Source organism: Podarcis raffonei, chromosome 4 (assembly GCF_027172205.1).
Source record: "Podarcis raffonei isolate rPodRaf1 chromosome 4, rPodRaf1.pri, whole genome shotgun sequence".
Classification (NCBI taxonomy): Eukaryota; Metazoa; Chordata; class Lepidosauria; order Squamata; family Lacertidae; genus Podarcis; species Podarcis raffonei.
Genome location: NC_070605.1, coordinates 25,303,309 through 25,330,756, shown reverse-complemented (window position 1 = coordinate 25,330,756; position 27,448 = coordinate 25,303,309). Strand labels below are relative to the sequence as shown.

At 41.7% G+C, this 27,448-nt stretch overlaps 2 protein-coding genes across 3 annotated transcripts in view; both read left to right on the top strand.

Moving 5' to 3' along the window:
* The window catches only part of XPO4 (exportin 4), a 59,822-nt gene extending 51,331 nt beyond the window's left edge, over positions 1 to 8,491 (top strand). Inside the window, exons 19-23 of the mRNA XM_053385845.1 lie at positions 1,081 to 1,199; positions 2,221 to 2,351; positions 2,816 to 2,933; positions 3,780 to 3,872; positions 5,043 to 8,491. Of these exons, the coding sequence (XP_053241820.1) occupies positions 1,081 to 1,199; positions 2,221 to 2,351; positions 2,816 to 2,933; positions 3,780 to 3,872; positions 5,043 to 5,240 (659 nt within the window). The 3' untranslated portion in view covers positions 5,241 to 8,491. The remainder of the gene's footprint in view (positions 1 to 1,080; positions 1,200 to 2,220; positions 2,352 to 2,815; positions 2,934 to 3,779; positions 3,873 to 5,042) is intronic.
* An 8,194-nt stretch (positions 8,492 to 16,685) lies between these two features.
* Positions 16,686 to 25,776, top strand: EEF1AKMT1 (EEF1A lysine methyltransferase 1). 2 transcript variants are annotated; one of them, XM_053385846.1, is made up of 5 exons: positions 16,686 to 16,784; positions 20,086 to 20,238; positions 21,741 to 21,823; positions 24,928 to 25,208; positions 25,613 to 25,776. In XM_053385846.1, the coding sequence occupies exons 2-5, from the start codon at positions 20,089 to 20,091 to the stop codon at positions 25,747 to 25,749; spliced, it is 651 nt and encodes a 216-aa protein (XP_053241821.1). In that variant the 5' UTR covers positions 16,686 to 16,784; positions 20,086 to 20,088; the 3' UTR covers positions 25,750 to 25,776. The 2 variants fall into 2 exon arrangements, with proteins under 2 accessions (XP_053241821.1, XP_053241822.1); XM_053385847.1 differs by lacking the exon at positions 16,686 to 16,784 and adding an exon at positions 16,827 to 16,983.
* Positions 25,777 to 27,448: the final 1,672 nt, after the last annotated feature.

Genomic DNA, 27,448 nt, shown 5'->3' with positions numbered 1-27,448 from the left:
TGGTTTATATCTGTGTAAGGTTTGCAAGTCTTTTTTTATATATATATAAAATTTTTATTGGCTTTTCAACATATATTTTAAGACATTACAAACAACAAACACAAACAAACAAACATATAAACATGTATAATTTCATGAATTTTTTCATGTACCCAATTTCAACGACTTCCCCATGCCTCCCTTTTCTGCATCCCTGTTTTAAACTTTTTCAGCAACCCCTGATCTGAATTACTTATAAATTCCTTTCTGTAACCCTTTTCTTTCCTCTTGTCCAATCATTTATCGCTGCAAGTCTTTCCGAGTTTATAATTAAAGGTTATATGAGATGCTACATTGAGCTTTCCTAGAGATAGATTTTAACTTCATAATGCTGAACTTTACAGAAAACTGTCATGGCCAATTTATGTAATGCCTAGATTTTGTACTTCCTGTACAAAAGAGATTCCTATACCAAAGAGATTCGTTGTACCACAAGGTAGATTTATAGCCAAATTATTAGGAGGCATTTGCTCTGAAATATATTCAAAGCATTTATTTCTAGACAACTTTAAATTGTAAATACATTTTTTGTTTGTTTTTTAACTCACAAACTGAAGTCTGTGATGCAGTTGGATTGCTCAATATCCCCTAGCTGGAATTGATGGCAGTTCTCTTTTTAGAGTTGCCTTCCTTCCTTTCCTAGTTGGGTTTCAGATTCCTTTTGTCCATTGTGGAGTCCAAAGAAGAATCTGATCCACCATCTGTAACTTTACACAATTTATTCTTTGCATCATTGCGTATAGTGAGTCTTTAAAAATACATCTGTACCAAGTCGTGGACACAGAACATGCAGAACTGGTATGTGTGCAACATTCTGCTTCTTAGTGCCTCTGAAAAGAAAATTAAGACCAGCTACAGTGGCCAGAGTCAAGTTCAAGATGGACTTACTAGAATGCCTGTTCTGAACTCCAGTTGCTTCTGCATAATAATTTTTAAGCAGAGTGTGTGCTCATTATATATCAGACTTGTCAGGAAGGGAATGTGTATTTGTCTTAATGAGGCATGTTTCAGATGTGCTGTTGTATCCCCCTCTCCTTTTAGATGAAGTATTTAGGGGACATGAGCCTGGGCAGGCAACAAGTAGATCTGTGTCAGCGGCCGACGTTGTCTTATATGGGGTGAATCTAATTCTGCCTTTAATGTCCCAAGACTTGCTAAAAGTAAGTACCATTGAATGCAACATTGCAGAGAGGGTGGTGGTTTACAAGGCAACTGAAACTCTTAGCCCGCAAGTCTAGATACACCAAGCCATTAAATACAACAGTACATTTTCCACTGCTGCCTGCTCTTGTGTTCCTGGGTGAGAATGCCAACCCATTCCTGGAAACTTTCTCCTTTTTCTGAGCTTTGAACAGCATATGTACATGTGTGTGTTAGCCTGAGGCTTGCAGAACAATCAAATTTTTCTAGGCAGCCTGGAACTGGCACAGCAATCAGGCTTTGATCTGGACCAATGCCAATGGGGCAGGCTCAATTTCAGCTGCCTCAGCCTCTTACCCCCCCGTCAGAACACCCCATTTGGGGCCTACGACAGACTGAAACTGCTGGGAAGCCCACCACTGGTAGTTCTGTCCACCCAGAGTTTCAGTGGGCTGGCTTGGTGAAGCCAGTTGTAATTTTTCAGAAATGCCTTTAAATTAAAATGGGGGGTGGGACTGAGTACACCACCTTGAATTCATTGGAGGAAATGTTGGATATACAGACATACCTTGGTTCTTGAACAAAATGCGTTCCAGGTGTCCGTTTGACTCCCGAAACCAATCGGAAGCCGCGCAAGATGTTCGGATTCCGAAAATCATTTGAAAACTGGAACACTCATTTTCGGATTTTGATCATTCAGGAGCCGATTTGTTTGGGAGCCAAGGCGTTTGGCTTCCAAGGTACCACTGTAAATGCAAATGAATATTTTTACATCAAATTGACTTCTACCTGCCATAATTCGGCAATTTTTATTCTTAAACCGTAGCTTTTAAAATTATTTTTCTTCATGTAACCTGTGTGTTTTGAATTAACAATTTGGAACTAGCCTGCAGGATCTGGACTATGTATAAACTGAAGACATCTATATTGTATTTTGTAGTATTTTGTTTTTTACTAATCTGGTGTTTATAATCTGGTGCTAGAATAAGTATGTATTTTAAGAAGCCTAACTAACCAAGATTTCTCTATTCCTTCCTATAGTTTCCGTCGCTGTGTAATCAGTACTACAAACTAATTACTTTTATTTGTGAAATATTCCCTGAGAAAATTCCACAGCTTCCAGAAGACTTGTTTAAAAGCCTTATGTATTCCCTAGAATTAGGGATGACGTCGTATCCTTTTTGGTGAACTTTGTGTGCCTCCCTTTGCCTTTAGCCGATGTGTGTCTCTCTACTGATCCCCTTACATGTACATGTTTGAGCGCTAAACTCTCTCTTCCCTTTCTTGAATTGTATTTGAGTTGAGCCATGAGAAAAATTGATTAAGAAACCCTTTCTGGAAACATTTTGTAGGGTTGAACCATTATATAATCATTCTTAGAGTGGACCTATGGCAATCAAGTTGACTTAAGTTAGTTGTGATAACTTGTCCCATTGATTTCAGTTGGTCCGCTGTAAGTCTGGACTTGTGCCTGTAGGAGAATGGTGACAATTTTTTAACAAATTTCTCTATGAAGGTCTTGTGTTCTATAAAGCTAGTTGGCAAGTTACAAGGTCCAATTGCTAATATTTTCCTGATGCCACATTCCTGTTTTCAGTAGCAAATGTTTTTTGATTCCTTGACTTTGATTAATCAGAATGAGTTCGGACGTTTGCCAGCTCTGCTTGGAAGCTCTGACCCCATTAGCAGAACAGTGTGCAAAAGCACAGGAGACCGATTCATCCCTCTTTTTAGCAACAAGGCACTTTCTTAAGGTGAGAGGGGTGTTCCGTATCTTAACTGTCTTGTGAGTTGTGGGCGTGGACCTATTCATTTTATTTCCCTAGAAAGCAAAGTCAGTATCCATGTTCTGAATCAGAAGTGAACTGAAACTCGAATCCAAAGAGACATGAGTGGAAGGAGAAAGTGTTGCCCAAACTATTGCCCGACTGGCACATGCTTCACAGTGCAGTATCTCAATATCTCAAAGGTTGTACTGCAGTAGAAGAAATGGCAAATAAGGAGAATACAAGGTGTGGGGTATAAACTCTAGTGAGCCGTGCCAAGTTCTTAAAATGAGCTTGTGCAAAAGTTTTAATGAGAACATGTGCAAAAACTGGATTGGGAGTTGCCTTTCACAACACTTCTGCTAAAGCATTGTTTCTCAAAGTTGGGTCTCCAGCTGCCATTGGACTGCAGCTCCCATCATCCCTGACCACTGGTCCTGCTAGCTAGGATACACACTATGTAATATTCCTTCTTCTGATATTTAATGTAGAATAATGTTTGCAACCAAACAAAAAAGCGGTCATATCTATTCAAGGAGCCAAATTTATTGTAAAACTCTCTGGGATAGTTATATGAAGGGCAAAATAAAAATAAAGGAGTAGTTACTCTGGCTCAATGAATATGCATTGAATCATTCACAGGAGCTGATTTCAACAACTCCCTCCCTCCACCTCACAGATCTGTGTGCAATTTTAAAGTTTGTTTATTGCGGCTGTCTTGAATAGCTATGACGTCTCGTGGCTTCTATAGTACAGGTTCTGATTTTCAGCTGTCAGCATGTATACAAAACTGATTTCAAGGTTATTAAGTCACTTCATTTTATTACAATTTAGATGGTTTTTGATATGCTGGTACTGCAAAAGCACAATACAGAAATGACAGCTGCAGCGGGTGAAGCGTTTTACACGTTAGTATGTTTGCATCAGGTATGAGCTTCTGCGTTTTTATTATTCTCTTCACTTCCAATGATCACAGCTGTGATGGTTCTCAAAATGTCAAGCAGCTTAGGTCAGAGTCGAGAATAAACTGCCTCTAGGAAGTTAACAAGTAACTTTGGATCCTGCATTTATTCTCACCAGTAATGTTCAGCACCTATTTCCATGCAGAATAATTCTAATAATGGATAGGAATCTTAAGAGACCTGTGCATGCATGAAGAAGTAAGAGGTGTCTGGGAGAGTGAAGCTCCCTCTTGCACACCTTACCCTCAGCCTTAATTTCACCTGGTGGACTGAGACAAGACCCTCTTCCTAAGCCTACACACACACACACACACACACACACACACACACACACACACACAGATCTGCAATAATTAAATATTGACCTACCTCGAATTGCTGTTATTAATACTACTAGGATCTATGTGAAATCTTTGGATTTACATGATATAAGTGCTGATACTTCATCAATTACAATGTCCCCCCCCCCAGTTTTTCAAATATTCTTTGTACTTTTCTAGTTTATACATTTCACTAATCTTACAATCATTTTAACATTTCAAAACTTGACTTCCTTCCCCCCTCTTTCTGCGGTTCCTTAAATTATTTTTTAGTATCCTCTGCATATCCAAATTAACTTAATTTGCTCATTTATTCATCTTCTTTAAATTAAATTCTTACAAAACTGCGTGTTATTACAATAATCCTGCCAATGTTCTTGTCTGTTTACAATTTATCTGCAACTATTCAAGAAACCATTTCCATTATTTTATTAAAAGTTTGTTATCTTGATTTCTTATTCTTCTGGTAAGTTCTGCCATTTCTGTGCATTCCATAACTTTTTGTATCCATTCTTCCTTTGCTGGGACTTCTGCTTCTTTCCATTTTGGGGCGAGTAACATTCTAGCTGCTGTAGTAGCATACATGAATAAGTTTCTGTACATTGTAGGTAGTTCTGTCCCTATAATTCCCAAAAGAAAAGATTATGGAGTTTTTTTACAAAGGTTATTTTAAACATCCTTTAAAGAAGGTTCTTTTTATCATATGTGGTGGTCTTGTTGTAAGGTTAAAGCTTACTGGGAAATGATATATAATGAAATGAAAAGGACATCAATTACAGTGTTCTATCGTGTAACAAAGACTCTCTTCTTCACAGGCAGAATATTCTGAATTAGTTGAAACATTATTAACAAGTCAACAAGATCCTATAATTTACCAGCGATTAGCAGATGCCTTCAACAAGCTTACTGCAAGCAGCACTCCACCAACTTTGGACCGTAAGCAGAAGATGGCCTTCCTCAAAAGTTTAGAAGACTTTATGTCAAATGTCGGTGGTCTCCTCTGTGTAAAATAAACACCAGAACTGTATGCCTAACCTTGACCCTTTCTGCAAAATGCACTGAAAAATGCTGAAAGCTGACTTAATTTTAACGCCTGTTTCTGGGTTTTTTGCAGCCATCCAAGATTTTAGAGAGCCTGGAAGTTTTTATATAGTGCAGTGGAATAGGAGGTCTCAACTCTAAAATCAGCTTCTGCTAATGTCTGTTAGCCACAGTCTGTCATACCTTTTTATGTTGTACAGAATAAACAGAAAAACTGAAATCTTCAAAAAAGAGAGAGAGAGAGAGAGAGAGGGAGAGAAAAGAATTCCACAAGTGTATACAGATGTGGGCACAGTCAAAATAACCAGTGCCTTGTCCCAAATGGCCTCAAATAGTGACGATTCAGATTCCTAATTTTGTTGCTGTTACTATAAACCCTTTTAGTGTGTGATTTAGACACATACAGAACTGTAAAACAATTTTAAGCTTTATTTTCCCCCCCTCTGAAAACTGTGTGTGTAATTAAGAGAAGAAGAAGAAGAAGAAGAAGAAGAAGAAGAAGAAGAAGAAGAAGAGGAGAAAACACCAAATGATATTTTTTAACGTGGATTTAGGGTTTTTGGGGGGGATTCTTGTTTTTTTGGAGGGGTTTTTGTTTTTGTTTGTTTTTTTACATCAACCTGGCGTTGCATGTTTGTGTAATACAAGTTTCTACATTATATGCTGCTGCCCTAAAGTTCAGAAAGAAGAAAGGTGTATATTTTTGTTTCCCCTGAAATGAACTTTAGGAACTGTAGCCATCTCATTGCCTTAATTTAAAAGAAATAATAATAATAATAAAAATAGCTGATGTAAGTTAGGTGAGAAATCTAAGGCAAGTTTGGGTCTTCAGAACTGTTTTAGAATGTTGGCATTAAGCTGCCATTGTACCTGTTTGCAGCCCTCCTCCTGTGTTTGAGAGTATTATGTCCGTGTGAGTGTAAAGAGAGAAGTTCATGTGTAATTTTACTTTCGATATCTATTGATTCATGCCCAGGTTGTACACAACTGCAGTGTATTTTTAGACTGAACTAGACTGAATTTGTTGAAGCAATAATGTTTCAAATGGTGTAAATTATTAATTTCTACAAACTATTTTTTATGTTGGGGCATTAGATTCATTGGCTAGACTCCGCGAGTGTCAGACTTGTCTAGCCATAAGCCGTGAACGCTTGATCTTCAAGATTCAGAATACCGAACTGTGGTCTGATGTCTTGCCACCACTGTCAGATTCCGCGGTGCTTGTCTTCTGCTGCTCTGATCCCACTCATTTAATGTGTTGGCACTTTAAAAAAAATAATATGTAAGATTATCTTTATGGTTTCATCCTGCACCCACCAAATAGGAGGTTGCCATGGGAACGAAGTGGCAGGAACTCAAGAATATGGAAGCAGGGAATTTTTGAATAGTTGCAAGCCAAACTAAACCAATGCTAATGCATATGCTGCTGGTTAAAACAAACTGTTTTGATGAAGGAAGGGGATAATTTGTCTCCAAGGCCTTGTGCTTCATCCTCTGCAAGATTCCCCCCCGCCATTGGATATTTCCAAGTAGTAATTTTTTTACATTTTATATGGGGATGTATAAAACACTCGCCTCTGTATAAGCATCATGTTTTCAATTCTTTGCCACCCTTGAGCTGTTCATCTCAAAATTTAATCACACTACCTGATGCGTGAGTGTATACATGCACACACACGTTGTGGGATTTTGTAAGGGTCCAAAACATAACTTCTTTAATTCCTTCTTGGTAAGCCATGAACCCAGAAATCAAGAGAGGGATTTGTCACTGTTTCTGCAAAACCTTTTCATAGAATGAAGACAGGCAGGAGCAAGTTGTTTCCTTGAGTAAGATAAGTTCTGAAATACTTACTGAGTAGGGCTCAGTTGAGATACCGCCACTAAACCATGGCTTTGCCTTCAAGAACACACCCTGGGCTCATGCATTCCCTTCTCCCCTCGCAGGCTCATGCATTCCCCTCATATCCCAATGTGCCGTATTTTGCAGTGATGGCTGAATGGTGCAAATGTTGGTTTCTGTTAGCCATAATTTTTATCCAAACTAAAAACCACTCGTTTGAGGACCATGGTTTGGCTGTGACATCTGAACTGAGCCCAAGTCTCTTCCTTCTCGGTTAATATTGTTTCACCTGTTTTTCTAACCTAAGGTTAGTGTTGTTTTGTAGAATGAGGAAATTTCTTTGGTGCCTGTTTGTTTGAAAATTTAGTTCCTGTGGCTCCACCAAAGCCATTTTCACTCTAATTATGACAGATTCTGAGTGTGTCCTTTTAAATGATTTGATAATTCGGGAGTTTCTAAAACAACAGCTTTCAAAACATGACCGGTTGTGTTGAAGGCCGTTAACGGTTAGCAAAATAGGCAAATGTCTAGCCTAGGTTTCACAGATGGCAACTGCATAGCAAATTGGGGTGTAACTCAATTGCATTTTTCAGTTATTGTGTATAACTGCTCTAGTTTATATAACTAGTGATTAAAATTGGTGCCATGTGAACCTCTAATTTCTGGAAATAGAGATAAGAGGGTTATCTCTAGAAGCTTTGAGAATAAGCGGGTCTGCAAGATTCCTTTTAAAGTGTAAAAAACTTGCAAGGCAATAGTGAAACTTGCCCAAGAATTCTACCTTTCCAGCTGGCTTGGGGAAAGATCTACCAAACACTGCTGCTTTGCAGCCTCCATTTTTTTCCAGGGCATATGCTACAGGCTTCTGTAGATGCCAGTGCAAAATGAATGGAACTTGTGAACAACAATGCTTGGCAGACTGGTTCTAAAATTAAGAGTTGTCATGGATTATTTGTAATCTTAAACTTTTCTTCCTCATTTTAAATGTATGTTATATTAAAGGGACACTGTCCAGTACATTTTTACCTGAAATTTTTGTAACTGTTAGTAATATCTAAGAAGGCTGACTATCTTTTCTGTTTTTTGTATTTTTTAAAAGTATAAATGACATTCAGTCTTGTCTTTCCCCATCCAACATGTTTCCAGATGTCACAATATGTATCTCCAGCTTCTGAATGTTAGCATTTTACTGATTTCAGAGATTTATAGTAGCTCTGGAAACCTGACTTGGTGCCTATGCACCTTCACCACACTGGAGAGCTCTTTTATTACTTGACTATGTCCATGTCTTTAAAAGAAAGCAATCTTTAATGAGATAATATGTACTTCTATTAGTGGGGGCACAAACAAAGCTCATGGAAGTCAATAAAAAATAATAATGCATTTCAGTTGGCTGTTAATTTAAGCCATGCGACCTTTTTTAAAAGAAATTGGTTCATTAACACAAGAGCACTTTGTTTTGGCACACAGTGAGAAATTACAGAATTTGCTTTAAAAATTTGATTTATGCAAGAATCTGTTATGCAAGTCACAGTTGTATAATTCTAACATTTAAAAATATTGAATGTGGTGTTTGGACGCTTCCATGGGATGTCTGTTCTCATGATAAGCACACCAGTCCTGCTCCCCCCAAGGTTAAAGTCAGCCTTTCCAAAATATTCATTACTCTTGGGGATAGCTTTTTAAAATTCCACCCTGCTAATTGCTAGATTGTTCAAAGCATATGAATCTGACTGACACAGTTTAATACATCTAGAGTAAACTAGAGAATTTAGCACGGGGAAGTTAACTCATCATGGTAGTCAATAGAAGTGTTAGCATATTTATAGCCAAAAGAACTGAACAGGAATTCTAATTTGTTCTTCCGTCTGGTTCTTGAAGAGTTTTTTTGTACATAAAACAAATATATTCAAAGTGTGGATATTTAATGGTCTCAACTTGCAACAGAGCTAAAAATCTGAAAACAATTGTAATCTAAGTTCATAAGTTTTAAAGGCATACCTCCTAGCAAAATGTATTATCACAAATTATTGTTGAAATGAAATATAGGGGGGTGGGGCGGTGTGAGTTTACATTTCAGTGAAAAAGAATCCTAAATTCTAATAGCAGTTCTGTCCTCCATGACCATTAGCGAAGTGAAAGTTATTCTTCTCGTATTCACAAATACTGGGTATAATGCTTATCAAGCAATTAAACAATTGTATATTATTGTGAAGTGCTTAGAATCTAGCTCCATATGCTAACTATAACATATACTATTTGACAGTTAATTGACTACAATGTAAACTGAAAGAAAGCCCTGTGATCACAGTAACATACAAACAAAGCAATGTTTCACACTAATAGTCCACATTTGTATAATAATTCTAAAATTGGGTGTAGTAGGTATGGTAGGTTTTTCCAGTCTTGCAAAAGGGCAAAATCAAGGATAATATTTAATTTGGAAATAGGTTGGGTTATGTGAACTACTTCTACGCCAGAAATTGGTTATGTGTGCAAAAGCGTCTCACAGACAAAATCATTGGTAACTTGCTTTTCCTGACTGAGCTGACTGGAAGGGTATGCATTTTGTTGAGTTGGCCAGCTGATGTTTGTGGAGTCATCTCTGTAACTTGAGATTCTTCACTATTTTGAGAAGTCCTCTAAGTAGAACATGTTCTTTTTGGACTTCCATGCTATGCAAAATTTGGCAAATATGCAAAATCTTCCCCCCCCCCCATGATGCAGAACACAATTTAATGCCATAATGCTAAAGGTCCTGTAAGATGTAGGTCATGAAGGTTGCAATCCTACACACCCTAGGAGCAAGCTCCATTGAATTCAATGGGACTTATTTCTGAGTAGATATGTGGAGTGTTGCACTGTAAATTTTGTACATTTAAACATAATTCACCATAAGACTGAAGTAGAACATGAAACCTTTTCCATTCTCAGCCTGGTCTCAATTAAACAAAAAATGGAATGACAGTGCTGAAATTGCATAAGAGTTCCTGAATCCCACTGCATATCAGAGTAAATTGAATATCCCATGATAAAGAGGAAGCTGACATTAAAAAGCCATAGGTTATAGTCACCTAAGAAGCCAGAATACTTGTGGCAAAGGGTTCCTTATGAAACTTTATTTTTGTGGTGTTCGTGTTCTTGCTTTTCCCACTACAATCTCCCTTTACTCTGAATTCTGAAATACTCTTCCAATTGTTTCTACTCAAGATAAGTTGATAGTAGCACATTTTCAACCCAGTTTGGGAGTTACTCAGCTTTCTACCTCTGTGTGCCACCAAAATCTGAGTGGAATCTGGGCCATTTGCTCTTGGTAATGCAGTGAAATGAGCATTCAGTATTGGGAAGAGGCAACCAGGGTGCAATTTACATTGCAAAATCACGATTGCCTTCCCAACACCTTAGATGATGTTTTGTTTTCCCAATTTTAGGAGCTGGAAAAACATGTTAATCTTGGGCAGCTAACAGTTTGTCTTCAAATTATTGAGGCTTGCCGTTGACTGAATAATGCTAGCCTGTTTCAGAAATAATTGTTTCTTTTCACAGGTGAGCATCATCAACTTGGAAACCCTTAAATTTACCCATCACTGCCCTTTCTCCTGCTCACACTCTATTTTTCAGTTTCATGCTATGATTGTATATCTCATTAATGAAGAACTATTGCTGTAGGATTTTTACCAACCTGCCTTGTTCAGCAAATGAATTCTCTCTAGAACAGCATTTGAGTGGAAGGGAAAGGAGAAACATTCTTTTAATCCTGGCTGGATACTGAAACATCAGACCTTTTGTTTAATTGACAGTGGGTTATGTTTTTTTTAAAAGAAAAACACCCATAAATGTAGCACCACAATCTTGGTGCTTCAATGTGCATCGTTCAGTACAGTCTTTGGGTTTGGTATTCTTTGCTGGGTGACTAGTAAAATGTTTTATTGCAGAAGTCTTGGAAGTATAGATTGCAACTTTTTCTTTATTACACCTAATAATGCTTGCTTCTACATGAATGTTTGACTATCTGAGCTTCTGTCTTCAACTCTAAAAATCATTGTATTGCCTTTTACCAAAAAAGTGGGATTATATAACAGGCTTACGTGTCTTCTATGTGTTCTGAAGCAGGAGGTGGTTGCTGCAAGCAAGACTACAGTACAAATATTTTTTGTCTGGTTTATTCTTTCAGTCAACTTAGTAAGTCAATGTCAACACTGCAAAATAGCTGGGGCGGGGGAACCAATATCCAATGTTCGTCACACCTGCTCTTAACTGTTGTGTCTATGATTCATTTTTCTTGATCTGCTCCATCGCTTTTAAAACAGCATTTTGCTACTTTTGAACTATTGCTGTATTTACCAGAGAATCTTAGGAAGATCTCTTCTCACAAGATCAACACTTAACTGCGGTGAATGCTTATACGTACTCTTCTACTACCCTAAGGAAAGACTGTTCTGCTGAAGTTCTCTCGGACTGCCTTCAGGCTTTTATGCACTTTTGTGACTTTACGGCCGTTGAAATGAATTGTCTTGCAAATATTTTGATAAATGCATATGTATTAAAAACAAACAAAACCAAATTGCCTCAGGAAAGCAAGTTACAATAGGTACCTGTCTCTTATTTTAACTGAAATATATATATATATATATATATATCTCCATCTACAGTCTTTAAAATAGGCGCATCATGTTTAGAGACGAGAACTGTAACTTGGAAAAAAACCCATCAACACTGATTATTAGTTTAACCTGGTAAAGCAAAACCTTGTTCACATTTAAACATTCCCGTCCCCCCGTAACGTTGATTTCTATATTTGGTTCCTTTCATACTTTTAGAACAGAGCATAAGAATGAGGAATGAACAAACCATACTGTAGGTGTGTATAGGTTATCCATTTCCCTTAGGAAAATCTGTCACTGTACATATTGGTTTGCTATTGAATTCATTTTTGTTCTACTTCTAATTATACTGGTTTTGCTAAAATACATCTTATTTTTCTTCCTGCTTTTTCTGGTAGCAGCCTGACTGCTGCAAAGGTATGGGAAGGGAAGCTGTTCTGCCAGCTTTACAGATATGTCAGAATGGTATTTGTCATAGTCAGTGGAAGCGGGGTTAATTTAGTGGAAGACAAGCCTCTTGAACTTTTCTTGGAACAGTTATAATGTTCAATATATGGGAATGTTTTAATTGCCTAGTATTTCATATTCAGCAGTCTCTTTAGCCAATCCTAGACACTAGTTTTCTCAGGGAATTCTGCTGCTCATATGGATGACCAGTACATTCAGCAAGCTAGGTGCTTACAGACCAGAAAGCTGTAAAAATTGGCATGAGAGAACAGCAGCTGTTGTTCAGAACTAGTGAAGTTATCTCCCAAACCCTGGATTTTCAAGTTCTGCTTCAACAAATAAATACTCTTTAATTTCTGGATTAGGTGGTATTGTTGCTGGAGAAATGTCTGAAATTATTCATTGGTTACCCACCCACTTTGAAATGTACAGTGGTACCTCGGGTTACATATGCTTCAGGTTACAGACACTTCAGGTTACAGACTCCGCTAACCCAGAAATATTACCTCAGGTTAAGAACTTTGCTTCAGGATAAGAACAGAAATCGGGCTCCGGCGGCACGGCGGCAGCAGGAGGCCCCATTAGCTAAAGCGGTGCTTCAGGTTAAGAACAGTTTCAGGTTAAGAACGGACCTCTGGAACGAATTAAGTATTTAACCCAAGGTACCACTGTATGTTCTTATATTGATTACCTATTAGAATAGCTATTGAGGCAAAGCCACGTATGTTCTGGGGTGGGGAATTATGCTGACGCTGTTGGATCCTAAATTGAGTGCCCTTGTAATAAAAGGACGGACATGGGTACTGTAGACTAGAGAGAAGTTGCATAGAATTAAAACCTACTGATCAGCAGAATGTACTGTAGTTGAGTATAGTTTCATAGAACTGTAGAGTTGGAAGGGACCTTGAGGGTCATTCATTCCAACCTTCCATGCAGGAATCTCAACTAGCTCATACTTGACAGAAGGCCTTCCAACCTCTGCTTAAAAAACTGCCAAGGAAGGCGAGTCCACAACCTCCCAAGGGAGTCTGTTCTACTGTCGAACAGCTCATACTGTCAGAAAGTTCTTCCTGATGTTACGTTGGCATCTCTTAGCTTATAACTTGAAACCATTGGTCTGAGTCCTAGCTTCTAGAAGAGGGGAAAACCCTGCATATATGCTCCACCCTGCATATGATAGCCCTTTAGATATTTGAAGATGACTATAATATCTCCTCAGTCTCCTCTTTACCAGGCTAAACATACCCAATTCTATCAACTGTTCCTCATAAGGCTTGATGATCGATGGCTGCCCTCTTCTGCACACATTCCAGCTTGCCAAAAGCCTTACTGAAATCAAGATACACTAACGAGATTTCTCTGTCATGACTTGTTTACTGAAAAACTCCTGTTGGGTTTTTGTAATCACAGCATCCTTTTCTAAGTGCTCATAGACCGACTGTTTAATTACCGGTATCTGATCCAAGAGCTTTCCTGAGATGGATGTCAAGCTGGTGGTCTTTCCCTCCCTTTTTGAAGATTTGGACAACATTTGCACGTCTCCAATCTGTAGGGACCTCACCTATTCTTCAAGAATTCTCAAAAATTATAGATGGAGATTACATCCACAAGATTACATCCACAAGATCTCAGGTGCTACTCATCAGGCCCTGAATATTTAAATTCATTTAAAGTAGCTAGGGGTTCCCTTACCGCCTTTTTTCCTATATTGGGCTGCATCTCCCTCCCTGTATTGTTTATTCTGTTATCACTAGGTTGGACACTGCTTTGGAGTGAAGACAAAGTGGGCCTTGAGCAGTTCATTAATTCTAATTTATTGTAGTGGTGTACTTTGGAACAGATATTTAAATATTAGTATTTCCTTGTCTCTTGCTCATTGTGTAAGTTTTTGTTGCCACACTCTTACGGTTTGAAAATGTGAGGGGCATGTCTGGTAAAGAAGTATGGTAGTTACTAAAATTTCTATGCAGTCTCTAGACCAAACAAAAATTGTACTGCATCAAAGTATCACCCGAGGAGTTCGGGTTGGGCTGAAATATTGGCTTGAACACAGGCTGGAATCTGAACAACATAGAGCCATTGGACTTCCTTTGCCCATAGCAAAGCAGACTAAGAGGATTTGTAATACAGCCAGCCGGTTTGCTGTTTGTAGGTGGTGTGGAGGTTCCTGTACAGTGTGCACCAGCTTGCTTTAAAATTCTGGGACTCAAAAGTAAAAGTGAAAAACATGTTCATGCATATTATATATGCATTGCATCATCTATTCGGCATTTTTGTATGATGTTTTCACCGACGTTTGTGGATGTATTCCAGTCTTGGCCCCAAATACAGTGGGTAAGCTATAGCAGTGGGTAAGCTATAGCTATACAAAGACATAAACACATATGGGTTGCTCTTCCCATTTGTTCTACTAGTAGACAAGGGGGATGCAATTCATAGAGTCTGTCTCTCTGCAAGGAAGAGAGCCCCTCTCCATATTCCAGGGCGTAACAGTACCAAGATGGAAAAAGCAATGTATTAACAGTGATGTCCAGCTTTCAACAGCCATACGCTCTTCACCACAACAAACTAGTTCCAATTAACAGAAGAAGAAAAAGGGCCATGGCAGTGGGAACAGTAGGAGAACAACTCTCACCCAAACCAAAGAAACATACTACTACAATCAGGATTACTGTGTCCCACCTTCCACCCTGCAGTGAGAAAGAAAGGGGGAAGATTCTTTCAATCTCCTGACTCAAATAAGAGCCAATATTTAATTTTTCTGCAGAAAGGATCCTAAGATGGGATATTCAGCAGCTCACCCCATATGGGTCAGGAACTTGCCTGAGGAACCATCTATAGTCAGATGTAGGGTAAATGGCATTTCCATGCACTCTGGCTTCTGTCATGGTGCTCTGTTGCGCCAGAAGTGGTTTAGTCATGCTGGACACATGACCCTGGTCTGGAAAGCTGTCTGGGGGCAAACACCGGCTCCCTCGGCCTGAAAGCAAGATAAGTGCTGCACCCCATAGTCGCCTTTGGCTGGATTTACCGTAACTGTCCAGGTGTCCTCCCTTACACTGAGACTTTCTTCTGGAGCACCCTCCTGCTGAACAAAGCTTTGACCAAGGAAAATGTATCTGATCCATAGTACCTGATAAAGGAAGAAACTGAGGACCAGGTGGCTATCCTTCAGATACCAGCCAGGAGCTTTAATGGGTGCGGCCAAGGTAGCAGCACGCCTGGTGGAGTGAGCAATAATGCCCCCAGACACAGCAATAGTGAACAAAGCAATGCTGTACATGCTTTGATCCAGCATGCCAAAGTTGCTGTCAGTACTACCGTTGAGGTGAAAGGAGGCACAAGATAAAACATTACAGTGGTACCTCGGGTTACTGACGCTTCAGGTTACAGACTCCGCTAACCCAGAAATAGTACCTCAGGTTAAGAACTTTGCTTCAGGATGAGAACAGAAATCGTGCTCCGGCGGTGCGACAGCAGCAGGAGGTCCCATTAGCTAAAGTGGTGCTTCAGGTTAAGAACAGTTTGAGGTTAAACGGACCTCCGGAACGAATTAAGTTCTTAACCCAAGGTAAGATTTTGATGGCCCATTGAAGATCTAGTTTAATTCTTGTTCCATGGGAGCTGTCAGGAAACAACAAAATGACGGTCATATGACCTCTTGAGCCCTGTGCAACATGGAGTTGATATTCGTGGGATGAATTATTATGGCAAAAGAGGTAATGTTTCTGGATACAGTCCCTTGCATGACACTGCCCTAGAACAGTTGGCCACTGAATCAACCAGAGGGGCAGGAGCCCTCGATTTAATATTAAGTGGTGCCCAGGACTTGGGGCAGTATGGAAGTTTTGTCGAACCAGGCAATAGCCGTGAACATCAGGCTAACCAATTTTATATATTCAGTAACCATTTGGAACAGCACTACTTAACAGTAACTGATTTGTTACACGAATGTACAAACTGGAGAGAGAGAAAAAGCTTGCTCAGAACGAAGATTCAATTCCTAAACTTGGGAGCAAGCCCCATTCAGCTCAATGGGTCTTACTTCCCGGGAGACTGCAATCCTAAATAAATCTGGTAGTCCGAGTGACTGAAGCCCCCTCAGGTCTTTTTCAATGGCAGGGTCATGTAGCTGAACTTAATTGTAATACAGAACTAATGAATGTTGTTCTCTCCAATAGCATTTTTTAAAACCCTTCCCTTCGTTTCCCATTTCTCCCCCCCCCCCCGAGTTCTGTTTATTCCCTTCAAATAGCTCTCTCCCCCTTTTATTTAAACGCCTCTCTCCCCTCTTTATTTTAATTCTCATGCTTCCAAGTCGGTTTTCCTTAATTGGTTTATAGGTAAGCTTTGCATGTTTATTAACTGGCCCGTTCCACCCACCCACCCACACTCCGTTAATATAAAATTAAATAATAAAGATGAGGTGTGTCATAAACGCAGGTGGCAAGATTAAAGAAAATAGTAAAAAAATCAGGCTCGGTCTGAGGGACAAACAGGGCGAGCAAAGGAGCTGCTTTCCCTGCGCTAGAGGGCGCAAGAGAGAAGCTTCCCGGCTGCTCGCGAGGGGAGGCGGGCGGAGCCTGAGGAAGGGAGGCCGCGGGCGGAGAGGCCGCCACGCTGCGGTGAGTGGCGGGTAAGGGGAAATGGCTGCTGGCGCAGGAGGGAAGGAGCGGAGTCCCGAAAGAAGAGATGGGGAGGCCCGGCAGCTCTCAGTGTTGTGCCTATGGGGGGAATAGGTTGGACGAAGAGGACGTGCCGTGGGACGGGGCGGGTGGGGAGAGAAGGTTTGCATTGGGCTGGGCTCGCAGCATCATGGAAAAGGTTAGCGACAGGGGCAAAGGTGGCGTGTGAGGCAGCATGTTCCCGCAAATAGCGCTCTGGGTTTATTTATTTTGTGTTTATTTCCTTGTGAAGGTCAGGTGTGTCTGCGTGTGTTTGAAGAGTCCCTCCACGCCGCAGTTCCCAATGCACTTCCTTTAAAAACTTCGGTTTTTTTGGCACTCAGTGTGGCAAACTTCTTCTATTTAGCTGAGATTTCCTCACGCCGCCTTCCAGGGATGCATGCATAGCAATTTGGGGCGCTCTCGAAGTCGCTAGCCCGGGTGCCCCCTTTTTCTTTTTCGTTTTGAAAGGACAGGAAGAGGGAACGTATAAAAGGTTGCACAAGTGGGTGGTATTGAGAAGAAGCAGCGAGCCCAAAATGCTTCAGGAATAGTGTAAAACTCTCCCTGGCCCCTTGGCTGGACCCAAAGTTCCCTGCTGAGTTTGCAGCTGAGCAGAAGTCAAGGAAGGCTTTCCTTCACTCCAGCAACTGCAAATATGAATTGGGCGAATAGGGTCTTAAGTGTGGTGGCTTCCTTGAACTACTCGGGTTGGGGATGGAGAACCTGTGGCAATCTCAGCACAGTCTGTAGTCGGGGATGGTAGGAGTTGTAATCCAACAACGTCTGGCGGGACGCAGGCTTCTCATCTCTGCTTAGATAAAAATCAAAACCAATAACACAATGTAGGTCAAGTGGCAAAGCGACTTCCGACGCATCATGAGCTTTATGAGGAAGTGGGGCTTGAGTCTGACTATTTCCAAACCTCACCCCACATGCCAACCACTATACAAAGTTATATGAAGAAATTGTGTCCCGATCGGTTATATGTTTCTGATATAAATTGGTCACATAAGCCCCAAAGTGGTGGTGAACTAGGCAATAATTTTTAAAGAAGCATTTCTGTAATGCACTTGAGAGATGTTTTAAACATCTATATGGAGCTGCTGGGAGAAATCATTGGGTTTGGGCTGGGTGTTCATCAGTATGTGGATGATACCCAGCTCTCTCTTTTAAATCGGAACCAGTGAAGGCAGTGAATGAGCTGTGTGAGTGTCTGGAGGCAGTTGGAAGATGGATGGGGGCTGACAGATTGAAGTTGAATCCTGACAAGACAGAAGTACTGTTTTGGGGGGATGGGGCGGACAGGTATGGGGGACTCCCTAGTCCTGAATGGGGTAAGTGTGCACCTGAAGGACCAGGTGCGCAGCCTGGGAGTCATTTTGGACTCACAGCTGTCCATGGAGGTTCAGGTCAATTCGGTGTCCAGGGCAGCTGTCTACCAGCTCCATCTGGTACTCAGGCTGAGACCCTACCTGCCTGCGGACTGTCTTGCCAGAGTGGTACATGCTCTAGTCATCTCCCACTTGGACTACTGCAATGCACTCTACATGGGGCTACATTTGAAGGTGACATGGAAACGACAATTAATCCAGAATGCAGCAGCTATACTGGTGCCTGGGAGTGGCCGTTAAGACCATATAATACCGGTCCTGAAATACGTTGGCTCCCAGTATGTTTCCAAGCACAATTCAGAGTGTTGGTGCTGACCTTTAAAGCCCTAAACAGCCTCAGCCCAGTATACCTGAAGGAGCGTCTCCACCCCCATGGTTCAGCCCGGACACTGAGGTCCAGCTCCAAGGGCCTTCTGGCAGTTTCCCCACTGCGAGTAGTGAGGTTACAGGGAACCAGGCAGAGGGCCTTCTTGGTAGTGGCGCCTGCCCTGTGGAACGCCCTCCCATCAGATGTCAAGGAAATAAACAACTGTCAGACTTTTAGAAGATATCTGAAGGTAGCCCTGTATTGGGAAAAATTTAATGTCTTAAGTTTTAGAATTTTTTTTATATGTACTGTAAGCTGCCCAGAGTGGCTGGGGAAACCCAGCCAGATGAGTGGGGTATAAAATTACTACTACAGTGGTGCCTCGCAAGACGAAATTAATTCGTTCCGCAAGTTTTTTCTTCTTGCGAGTTTTTCGTCTTGCGAAGCACGGTTTCCCATAGGAATGCATTGAAAATCAATCAATGCGTTCCTATGGAAACCGCCTTCAGACCAGGTCCGGGGACAGTCTGTCCCCCGACCTCTTCTGAAGGCAGGGACAAGGGCTTTTCTTCCCACCACCAGCCTTCAGAAGGCTGTTCTGAAGCCTGGCGGTGGGAAGAAAAGCCCTTCTCCCCACCTCCCACCCCACCTCCCACCCCGCAAGCTCCAGGGACAGGAGGGCTTTCCTCCCGAAGTCTCCGCTGTCCCGGGCGATCTGAAAATGCTGGCGGGCGGCAGCGAACACTTCGCTGCCGCCCGCCAGCATTTTAAAAGGCCCCGGGACAGTGGAGACTTCGGGAGGAAAGCCCTCCTGTCCCCGGAGCTTGCGGGGTGGAGCAAGCCCATAGGGAAATTCGTTTTGCGAAGCACCTCCAAAACGGAAAACTCTTTCGTCTTGCGAGTTTTTCGTTTTGCGAGGCGTTCGTCTTGCGAGGCACCACTGTACTACTACTACTACTACTACTACTACTACTAAATTGCTTTAGGCATACATTTGTCAAATATGATCTTAATCCATACAAGACTTTTCATTATGAACCATGTTTAACATACCATAAATATACACAGCTGGAAGTTTGTAGACATGAAAACATGTTTCTTTTGAAGTTGACAGCTGTGCTGATATTGGCTCAGAAGAGAATAATAAAATATACAGTTTAAAAATAATAGTTTTGCTTGACACCTTAAAAGTGAAACTAAAGAGTGTTTCTAGTTCTCTTGCTCCCCACCAATTAAAATGTAACTTCAACATGAAAATAACATAGGAAGGGAATTAATCTGGAATAATATCAGCTGCAAACACCCACAGTATTTGAGAACTCCTTTTCTATAAGGATTCCTAGAGATTCTCTCCGTGATGTATGGGCAGTCAAAATGTATGAAATTTAAAATATTTCTGAAATATTGCCTTGATTCCTATTTTTGTTGTTGCCAGAAACGAGAAAATGTTCTCATGTCTGCCTCTTATGGCAAAGAGATATAATTTTACAGCTAATCCCTGTATCTTTTGAAGATTTTTGTTAATTAACAAAAGGGTTGTTTTATTTTCCTTTGTGTCTAGAAAATGAGTGACAGTGACGATGATGTCCCTCAGCTTTCATCTGAAGCCTTATCTGCTCTGCAGGAGTTCTATATTGAGCAACAGCAGAGAGAAGACGTTAAGGCAACAGAAAGATTTGATAACAATTCTCTTGGCTCAATAGAAGAGAACTGGGTAAGCAGGTGCATTTTGACTAAAATACAGTTTGTGGTAGCACTTCTGTAGAATGGCACAGGATCACAGATATGCAGGACAAAATGATGAGAAGAGAGGCACCCAACAAGACTTATCAATAGTTGGATTGCTAAATGACATCGAGATCCACCATTATTGTTACAGCTCAGATGAAATTTTTTACTTGATTTTGGTTTTAAAGTCAGCTTGCTGTATTGAGAAGCAGTTCAGAGAATGTAAACTCTGGGCAAGCAAATTGTCTATAGTGGTGTGTGTTCCTCTGCTTGTTAGACATTGACTGCATTAGTATAATTGCACTATTTCCACTCATTAGCTTGCTCCTCATGGGAAACTTGCAGTTTGGGAAAGTGGAAGAGAGATTATCTTTTCCTTCAGTGAAAAATTAAGCGGAACCAAAGATCCAATTTAATACTAAGAAACAAAGTTATCATTGGCTCAGCTTTTTCTACCTAACCTGTACTTTCCAGTTTTTCTCATGACAAAGAAATGGGTATGAACTGGATATTTGGAGGGTGCAGGGGAACCAATAGTGGAGCCAGGAAAATCTTACTTGTATTCTTGATCCCAGTTTGGGACACAAAACTCTCATCATTATTTCTTCCAAGCATCAAGCATGTGGTCTTCCCCCACCCTGCTTGTTTCCCATTCTAGTTTCCTTGCCCACTTCTCTTGGCAGCTAATTCCTGGTGTGTCACATAAGACTGGGCCACACACATGTACATATTTTAAATACTGTAAGAATTATGAATTGTTAACATGAATGTGATTCAGGAGTGTATGTCCGCTGTCTGCACCCAGCAGCCAATCTTTAACCCCTGTTGCTGCTGATGCTTCTCTGGCTCCCCCCCCCCAACACACACACTCAGCATTGTCTACTGAGTCCATTGTACAGTGGTGCCTCGCAAGACGAAAAGAATCCGTTCCGCGAGTCTCTTCGTCTTGCGGTTTTTTCGTCTTGCGAAGCAAGCCCATTAGCGGCTTAGCGGATCAGCTGTTAAGCGGCTTAGCAGATCAGCTGATAAGCGGCTTAGCGGCTTGGGAAAAGGGGGGGGGAGGAAAAAAACCCCGCAGGAACTCGCAAGACATTTTTGTCTTGCGAAGCAAGCCCATAGGAAATTCGTTTTGCGAAGCACCTCCAAAACGGAAAACCCTTTCGCCTAGCGGGTTTTCCGTCTTGCGAGGCATTCGTCTTGCGGGGCACCACTGTATCTTATCATCTTGATCCTTCCACAGTCTGACCTTTCAGATCTCTACCATGATCATTTGACATGTTGTGTCTCCCTTTTTCTTCTGTGTGCCCTTTTTACTTAGGGGACAATGAAATGGAAAGAGAAAAGGACACAACTATTGGATATCTGTAGTGGAGGCTATATACAACCCTGAGCCCCATTTTGCTTAGTCAGATGTGTTTCCCCCCATTCTGTTGACATTTATTGTACAAGAAAAGTGTATTACTGATATTTGTGCTTTATTACCCCCAGCAACTGAGCCAGTTTTGGTATGATGCTGAAACTGCGCTCCATTTAGCTAACGAGGCTGCAAGAGCAGTTGGAAGCGGTGGCAGGTGAGTTCTATAAATCTAGCAACATGTTTTTGTCTTTTTGAAAATACTGTAATACTGTTTTCCGGGGGTTTTCGTAGTATGTTAATCTGTCAACCTTTTTGTAGTACATCACTGTAATATAGCTTTGATAGTGAGACAATTTTGATCATTAAAGCACAGGACTGTGAAATGTTGTTTATGATTTCTACATAGCATATAACATGCAAAGCTTTCCTTATCACCTACCTGTGACGAAGGAACCAACATTTCCATTTTACAGATGAATTGAGACTGAGACTTGAGGCAAGGATTTCAAGCCTCACTTCTGAGGTCCAAGGGAACTTTGCAAAATGATGCTAAGAACTCCTGTCCATCTCTAAGACCTATTTTATATTTATTGTGAATTTGACTAAGATGGCATTCCAGAACTGTTCGGAGGACCAATGTTTTCTGGTTCCTGTGACATGCCACAGTCTTAATTGTGCACATTACCTCTGTATGATAAACTGTTTTTGCAGTACAGAAGCTCAGCCCTTGGCTCCTACATGTGGTGGGGACTGCATTTCTTGGAGCATGAAAACTAATGGTTGAATATACACAATGCAGTCAGTAGAGATATCATTGGGAATATGCGGGTAATAAAAATGCATTGTTTAACCTTGTCATATCTGAAGGAGCAGATAGTTGTGGGTGTTCTCCTTTCTTAATAAGGAAGATACAATCCACTTGGTGTGTGAGGGTTTGTTTGCAGTTGCTTGTGAAGTTTCTTAAATTCAGTGATTCTAAGTTAGCATTTCTACTCGAAAAAAAGAAATCCTTCTTTTCTGAGTAATTGCTATGCCAATGCGAACTTCAGGTTGCCATGTACACACTGTTTAGCACAAGTTCTGGATTACCGTATTTTTCGCTCTATAACACGCACTTAACCATAACACGCACGTAGTTTTTAGAGGAGGAAAACAAGAAAAAAAATATTCTGAATCAAATGTTGTACTAAACTATTTAATAAACAACCGGTATATCAGAATCATATTACAACCATGTAAAGTGAACAGCAGTCAACAGTGGCATTAAGAACCATCATCACTGTCATTAACAAATGAAGAGAGAATTTTAGGTTCAAGTACTCTTCTAGTCTTCTGTGAACCCCAAGAACTCATCACTGCTAGAGTCAGAATTTATGAAGTTCAGTTGCTCACAATCCTATAGGCCTAGGTGCCTTCACCCCCCCCCCATTACCGGTAAATATTTGAGGGAGTCATCCTCCCCACATGCTGATGGGCATTGCCATTCATATAAGGTACCAGTGTGCATGCACTTTGTCTTGAGATCATTGCAGTCTGTGAGATGGGGCTTACCTGTACCTGCCCCCCCCCATATTTTATTGAAGTTGGAAGAGGGAGGGAGGGAGGGAAGAGAGATGGAGAGCTCACATTTGTCCTAGGCAAAGCAGCCAACTCCTATGGGCCTGGGTGCCTTCAGCCCCCCATTAAATATTTGAGGGAATCATCCCCCACCCCCCTTGTGGTATGTGAGGTGGGGCTTACCTGGCTGCCCCCCAATAGTTGGAAGAGGGAGGGAGGGAGGGAAGGAAGAGAGAGGGGGAACTCACATTTGTGCAGCTGCCTTGCCTCGGAGCAAAAAGAGGAGGAGACTCAGGGACATGAGCCTTGTAAGCCGCTTTGTTTGAATTTACTGGTGAGGTGCTGGGGGAGGGATGGAAGGGGATGCCCTCTTTGTCCCTCCTTCCAGCTCATTGTAAAGAAAGCAGAGTAAGAGCTGCTTACATTTGTGTAAGGGAGAGCCATAGAGCAGGCAGACACTGAGAAAGAGAGGCTGTCTCCCTTTCCCCACCTTGGCTTTTACACGCTGTGCGCAGCTGTCAGCGCTGCCCAAGGTCCCAGCTCACACAAGACCAACGCTGCTTCTTCCTCAAGTAAAAAAGTCTTTATTGAAGTTCAGTTTCATTTCCAGATGCGCAGCGCGCAACGCTACGTCTATGCCCTAGACCGTAGAAGTCCCATCTGAATCTCCTCCCCCCTGACACCAGCTTAAGATTCTAGCCTTACTCCACCTCTTCCTCTGTTCCTTCTTTCTCTGGGTCCTCCTGCTAGTCGGAGTTTCAGCCCTCCTAGATTCTTCTGACGCTGAGTCCGCCGACTCTTCTCCCCCCCTCCTTCGGGCTTTAGGACCTGGCTCCCAATCCGGGTTTTCTGCTGTCCCGCGCTCCTCCACATTTGAACTTGGCACGCGCGCGCAGCCTCCCACTTTCCTTTTGACCGTTACACTTGTGTCACTGCTCCCTCTTTCGGGGAGGCTAGCTGGACCTGGCCTTCCCTCCGTTTCCCCACTCCCCGATGGGGGCGTGGTTACTCCTGACTCATCTTCTCTCCCCGCTGGAGGAGAAGCTGGTCCTGACTCATGTGACTCTTCCCCCCCACTGTGCTCTGGTGGGGGAACTGGTCCTGATCCTCCGCTACTCCTTTGGGACTCCCCTCTGGTTCCTTGTTTATGGAACGTCCCCCCTGGGACTCCCCTCGCCCTTACCATAGGCGCCCCCTCCTGGGAATCTTCTGATTCGCTGGAGAAGCTCATGGAATCTCTCGGGCCACTGTCATATTCCCCTACACTCCCCTCTGATTCCTCTCCTCCGCTCTCTATTTGCTCTCTCCCCTGCTCTTCTGCTCCTGAGCCTCTGACAGCAGCTCTTGCCGGCTTCCGAGCGCCCACCTCACCAAAAAGCCATAGAGCAGGCAGACAGGAGAAAGAGAGGCTGTCTCCCTTTTCCCACCTTGGCTTTTACACGCTGCGCGCAGCTCTTGCCGGCTTCCGAGCTGCCTCCCTTCTCCCACCTCGCTAAAAAGCCATAGAGCAGGCAGACAGGAGGAAGAGAGGCTGTCTCCCGACACTCAGCTGTTGCTCAGCTGTTGCCGGCTTCCTAGCGAGCCAAGCGGAGGAAGAGAGGCTGCCGAACAGCCAGCAAGAGTGGCTCCTCCTGCCTGCATTCGCTCCATAACTCGCACACACATTTCCCTTTACCTTTTAGGGGGAAAAACCTGAGTGTTATGGTGTGAAAAGTACGGTAAATATCTGAACCCTTTTTCTTTATTTCTTTATCTTTTCAGAATAGCATGTGTTAGTGCACCCAGTGTTTATCAGAAATTGAAAGAACGGGACAACAAAGATTTTTCAACATGTTTATTGGAATATGACCAAAGATTTTCTGTGTATGGAGCTGAATATGTTTTCTACGATTACAACAATCCCTTGAACCTTCCGGCCAACCTCACAGCACACAGTTTTGACATTGTCATAGCAGATCCACCCTACCTGTCTGAAGAGTGTCTCAGAAAAACTGCAGAAACCATAAAATACTTGACTAAAGGAAAGGTTCTGCTTTGTACAGGTATAAGCATTGCAACATCTAACATCTTATTATCTATAATTATAGTGTCTGCATTCATTTAAAAGGATAATGCTCATGACTTTGTACAGCATCTTGATTTGGGAAAAAGTCAGCTCTCACAGAAAGCTGTTGTAAGGGGATATAGGATAGTGAGGGGAAACAGGAGTAGTTAAAAAAGATAATTTAAATATGCCATTGTTTTGCTATGATAGCAAACTGAAATCTCAATGTTGGCTCTGGACATTGGCTGCTCGGGGCAACCAGAGAGAAAGTCTATTTGCCTTCATGCCCTGCTTCTGAGAAGTCTGAGGTTGGCCACTGTTTGAAATGGGATGGGCCAACAAGAAAGTTCTTACTCTTTTTGTTCCATTAAGACATGATCTTTTGTTCATTTTCTGCTGCAGGTGCTGTTATGGAGGAATATGCTGCTAAGTATCTTGGTGTGAAGATGAGCAAATTTATTCCAAAACATACTCGAAACCTAGCCAATGAATTTAGATGTTACGTGAACTATGATTCTGGACTAGATTCTGTTTCTTGACACTGCTTATAAAGAATTAACCAAATATTTCAGTCTGGGACTTTTTTTCCTTCTCTGGAGGTGGTGAACATTTGTAATTTGTTTTTAACGTTCAGCAGTATTTGTGCTAATAGGATGGAGGTGGTGATGAGAGGCAAGGGTTGAGCAAGTGGACATGGAACAGGTGCAATAACATTGGATAACCTTTCTCCCACCAAAACACTTCTTATACACTGCCAACCCAACTGACAGGTCTTGCTCCCTTTCCTATTGCTCTTTATAATTCTGTGGGCAGCTGAAGCTGAGAACAAGTGATGTAACTAAGTTCCTCTTCATGAGTCCCTGGCAAGCATAAATCTGAACTCCAGCACTGGTAACAAGCTCCATATTTTTCATTATGAATTGCCACCCTGTGTATTTGATTTGTGATAAATTATTGCTTTCTTAGAGAAATTATTGCCTTCTTAGAGAGGAAGGGAAAACATTTTATTAAAATGTTGCACAGAAATGGGAGACTATACTTTTCTAAAATGCCATGTCAGAAGTTTTTTTTAAAAATGCCATGTCAGAAGTTTTTTTTAAAAGGGGCATTTTATGTTATTAGGCTGCCATATTATCTTCCCAGGTGTATTGTGAACCTGACTTTATCACGTGGTTGAGTTGCAAAATACTTATTTCCCAATTATTTCCTAATTCGGAAGAGCGTGACCCTCATCAAACACTCAAGGTGTATCTCACAGCATTTTCGCATACGAAACCTGAACTAATTTCATTTTTCTCTGAATAAGCCATTAAGCACTTTTGCAGCATAACATCCATTGATCCAAAGAGGCAACTGGATAACCTTTCTGACAACTTCAAACTGAAGTTGTATGCACAGTACTGAATTCATTTTCTTACGCTTGTGTGCCATAAAATGTCCTTAGATTCTCTTGTATGATGTATTATGGTACAGGGACTTGCCAACCTTTCAAACTGCCTAAATCCTGTTCTGCTTTGGAGATGGGGAATGGCTAGGTTTTTATTCTGCCCCAGCCATTGGCTGAGCTGCAGTCATTGTACAAAACCCTAACTGTTAAAGAGTATTGGTCTGATTTTATGGATGATGAGACCTCCCTGTACTGAAGATACGATGAAGGGGGAGGTGTGGTGCCCCTTCCTCTCTAGTCCAGCGAATGATTAACGCAATTACTGGGAGGAAAGTTGCAACCATTCATTTTAGTTACACCCTGCTCAGCAGTGCAGGATACTACCGATTTTTTTCGTGTATAGCATGCCCTGGTGTGTAAGACGACCCCTATTTCTTTGGGACTCCAAATTAAGGAAAAGGGGGGAATCGGCAGCAGGCCTGGCCGCAGCCACCAATCACCCGCCAAATCACCGCTGACAATCTCCTGCTCACAGATGCCACCTATCACCCGTCCCCCCTCTGCACTATCCGTTTATAGGATGACCCCCAATTTTTAACTTTTTTTTATAATAAAAAACATTGTCTTATATGTGGAAAAATACGGTACTTACTTCCCTTTTAAGTCAGTCTTCCCATTTTGACAAGTCTCCCATTTCTCCAGTTTGCTTTGAAGAGCTTGCTAACATCCATGTCAAGTGTGATGTTAACATTTCCCATGGGGTTTCCAGCTTTCCATGCACTGGTCCTTGTGTTTACACACCTGCTCCTTCTTTCCCCCTCATATTTTGGGTAGAGGAAAGCTTCCCATAG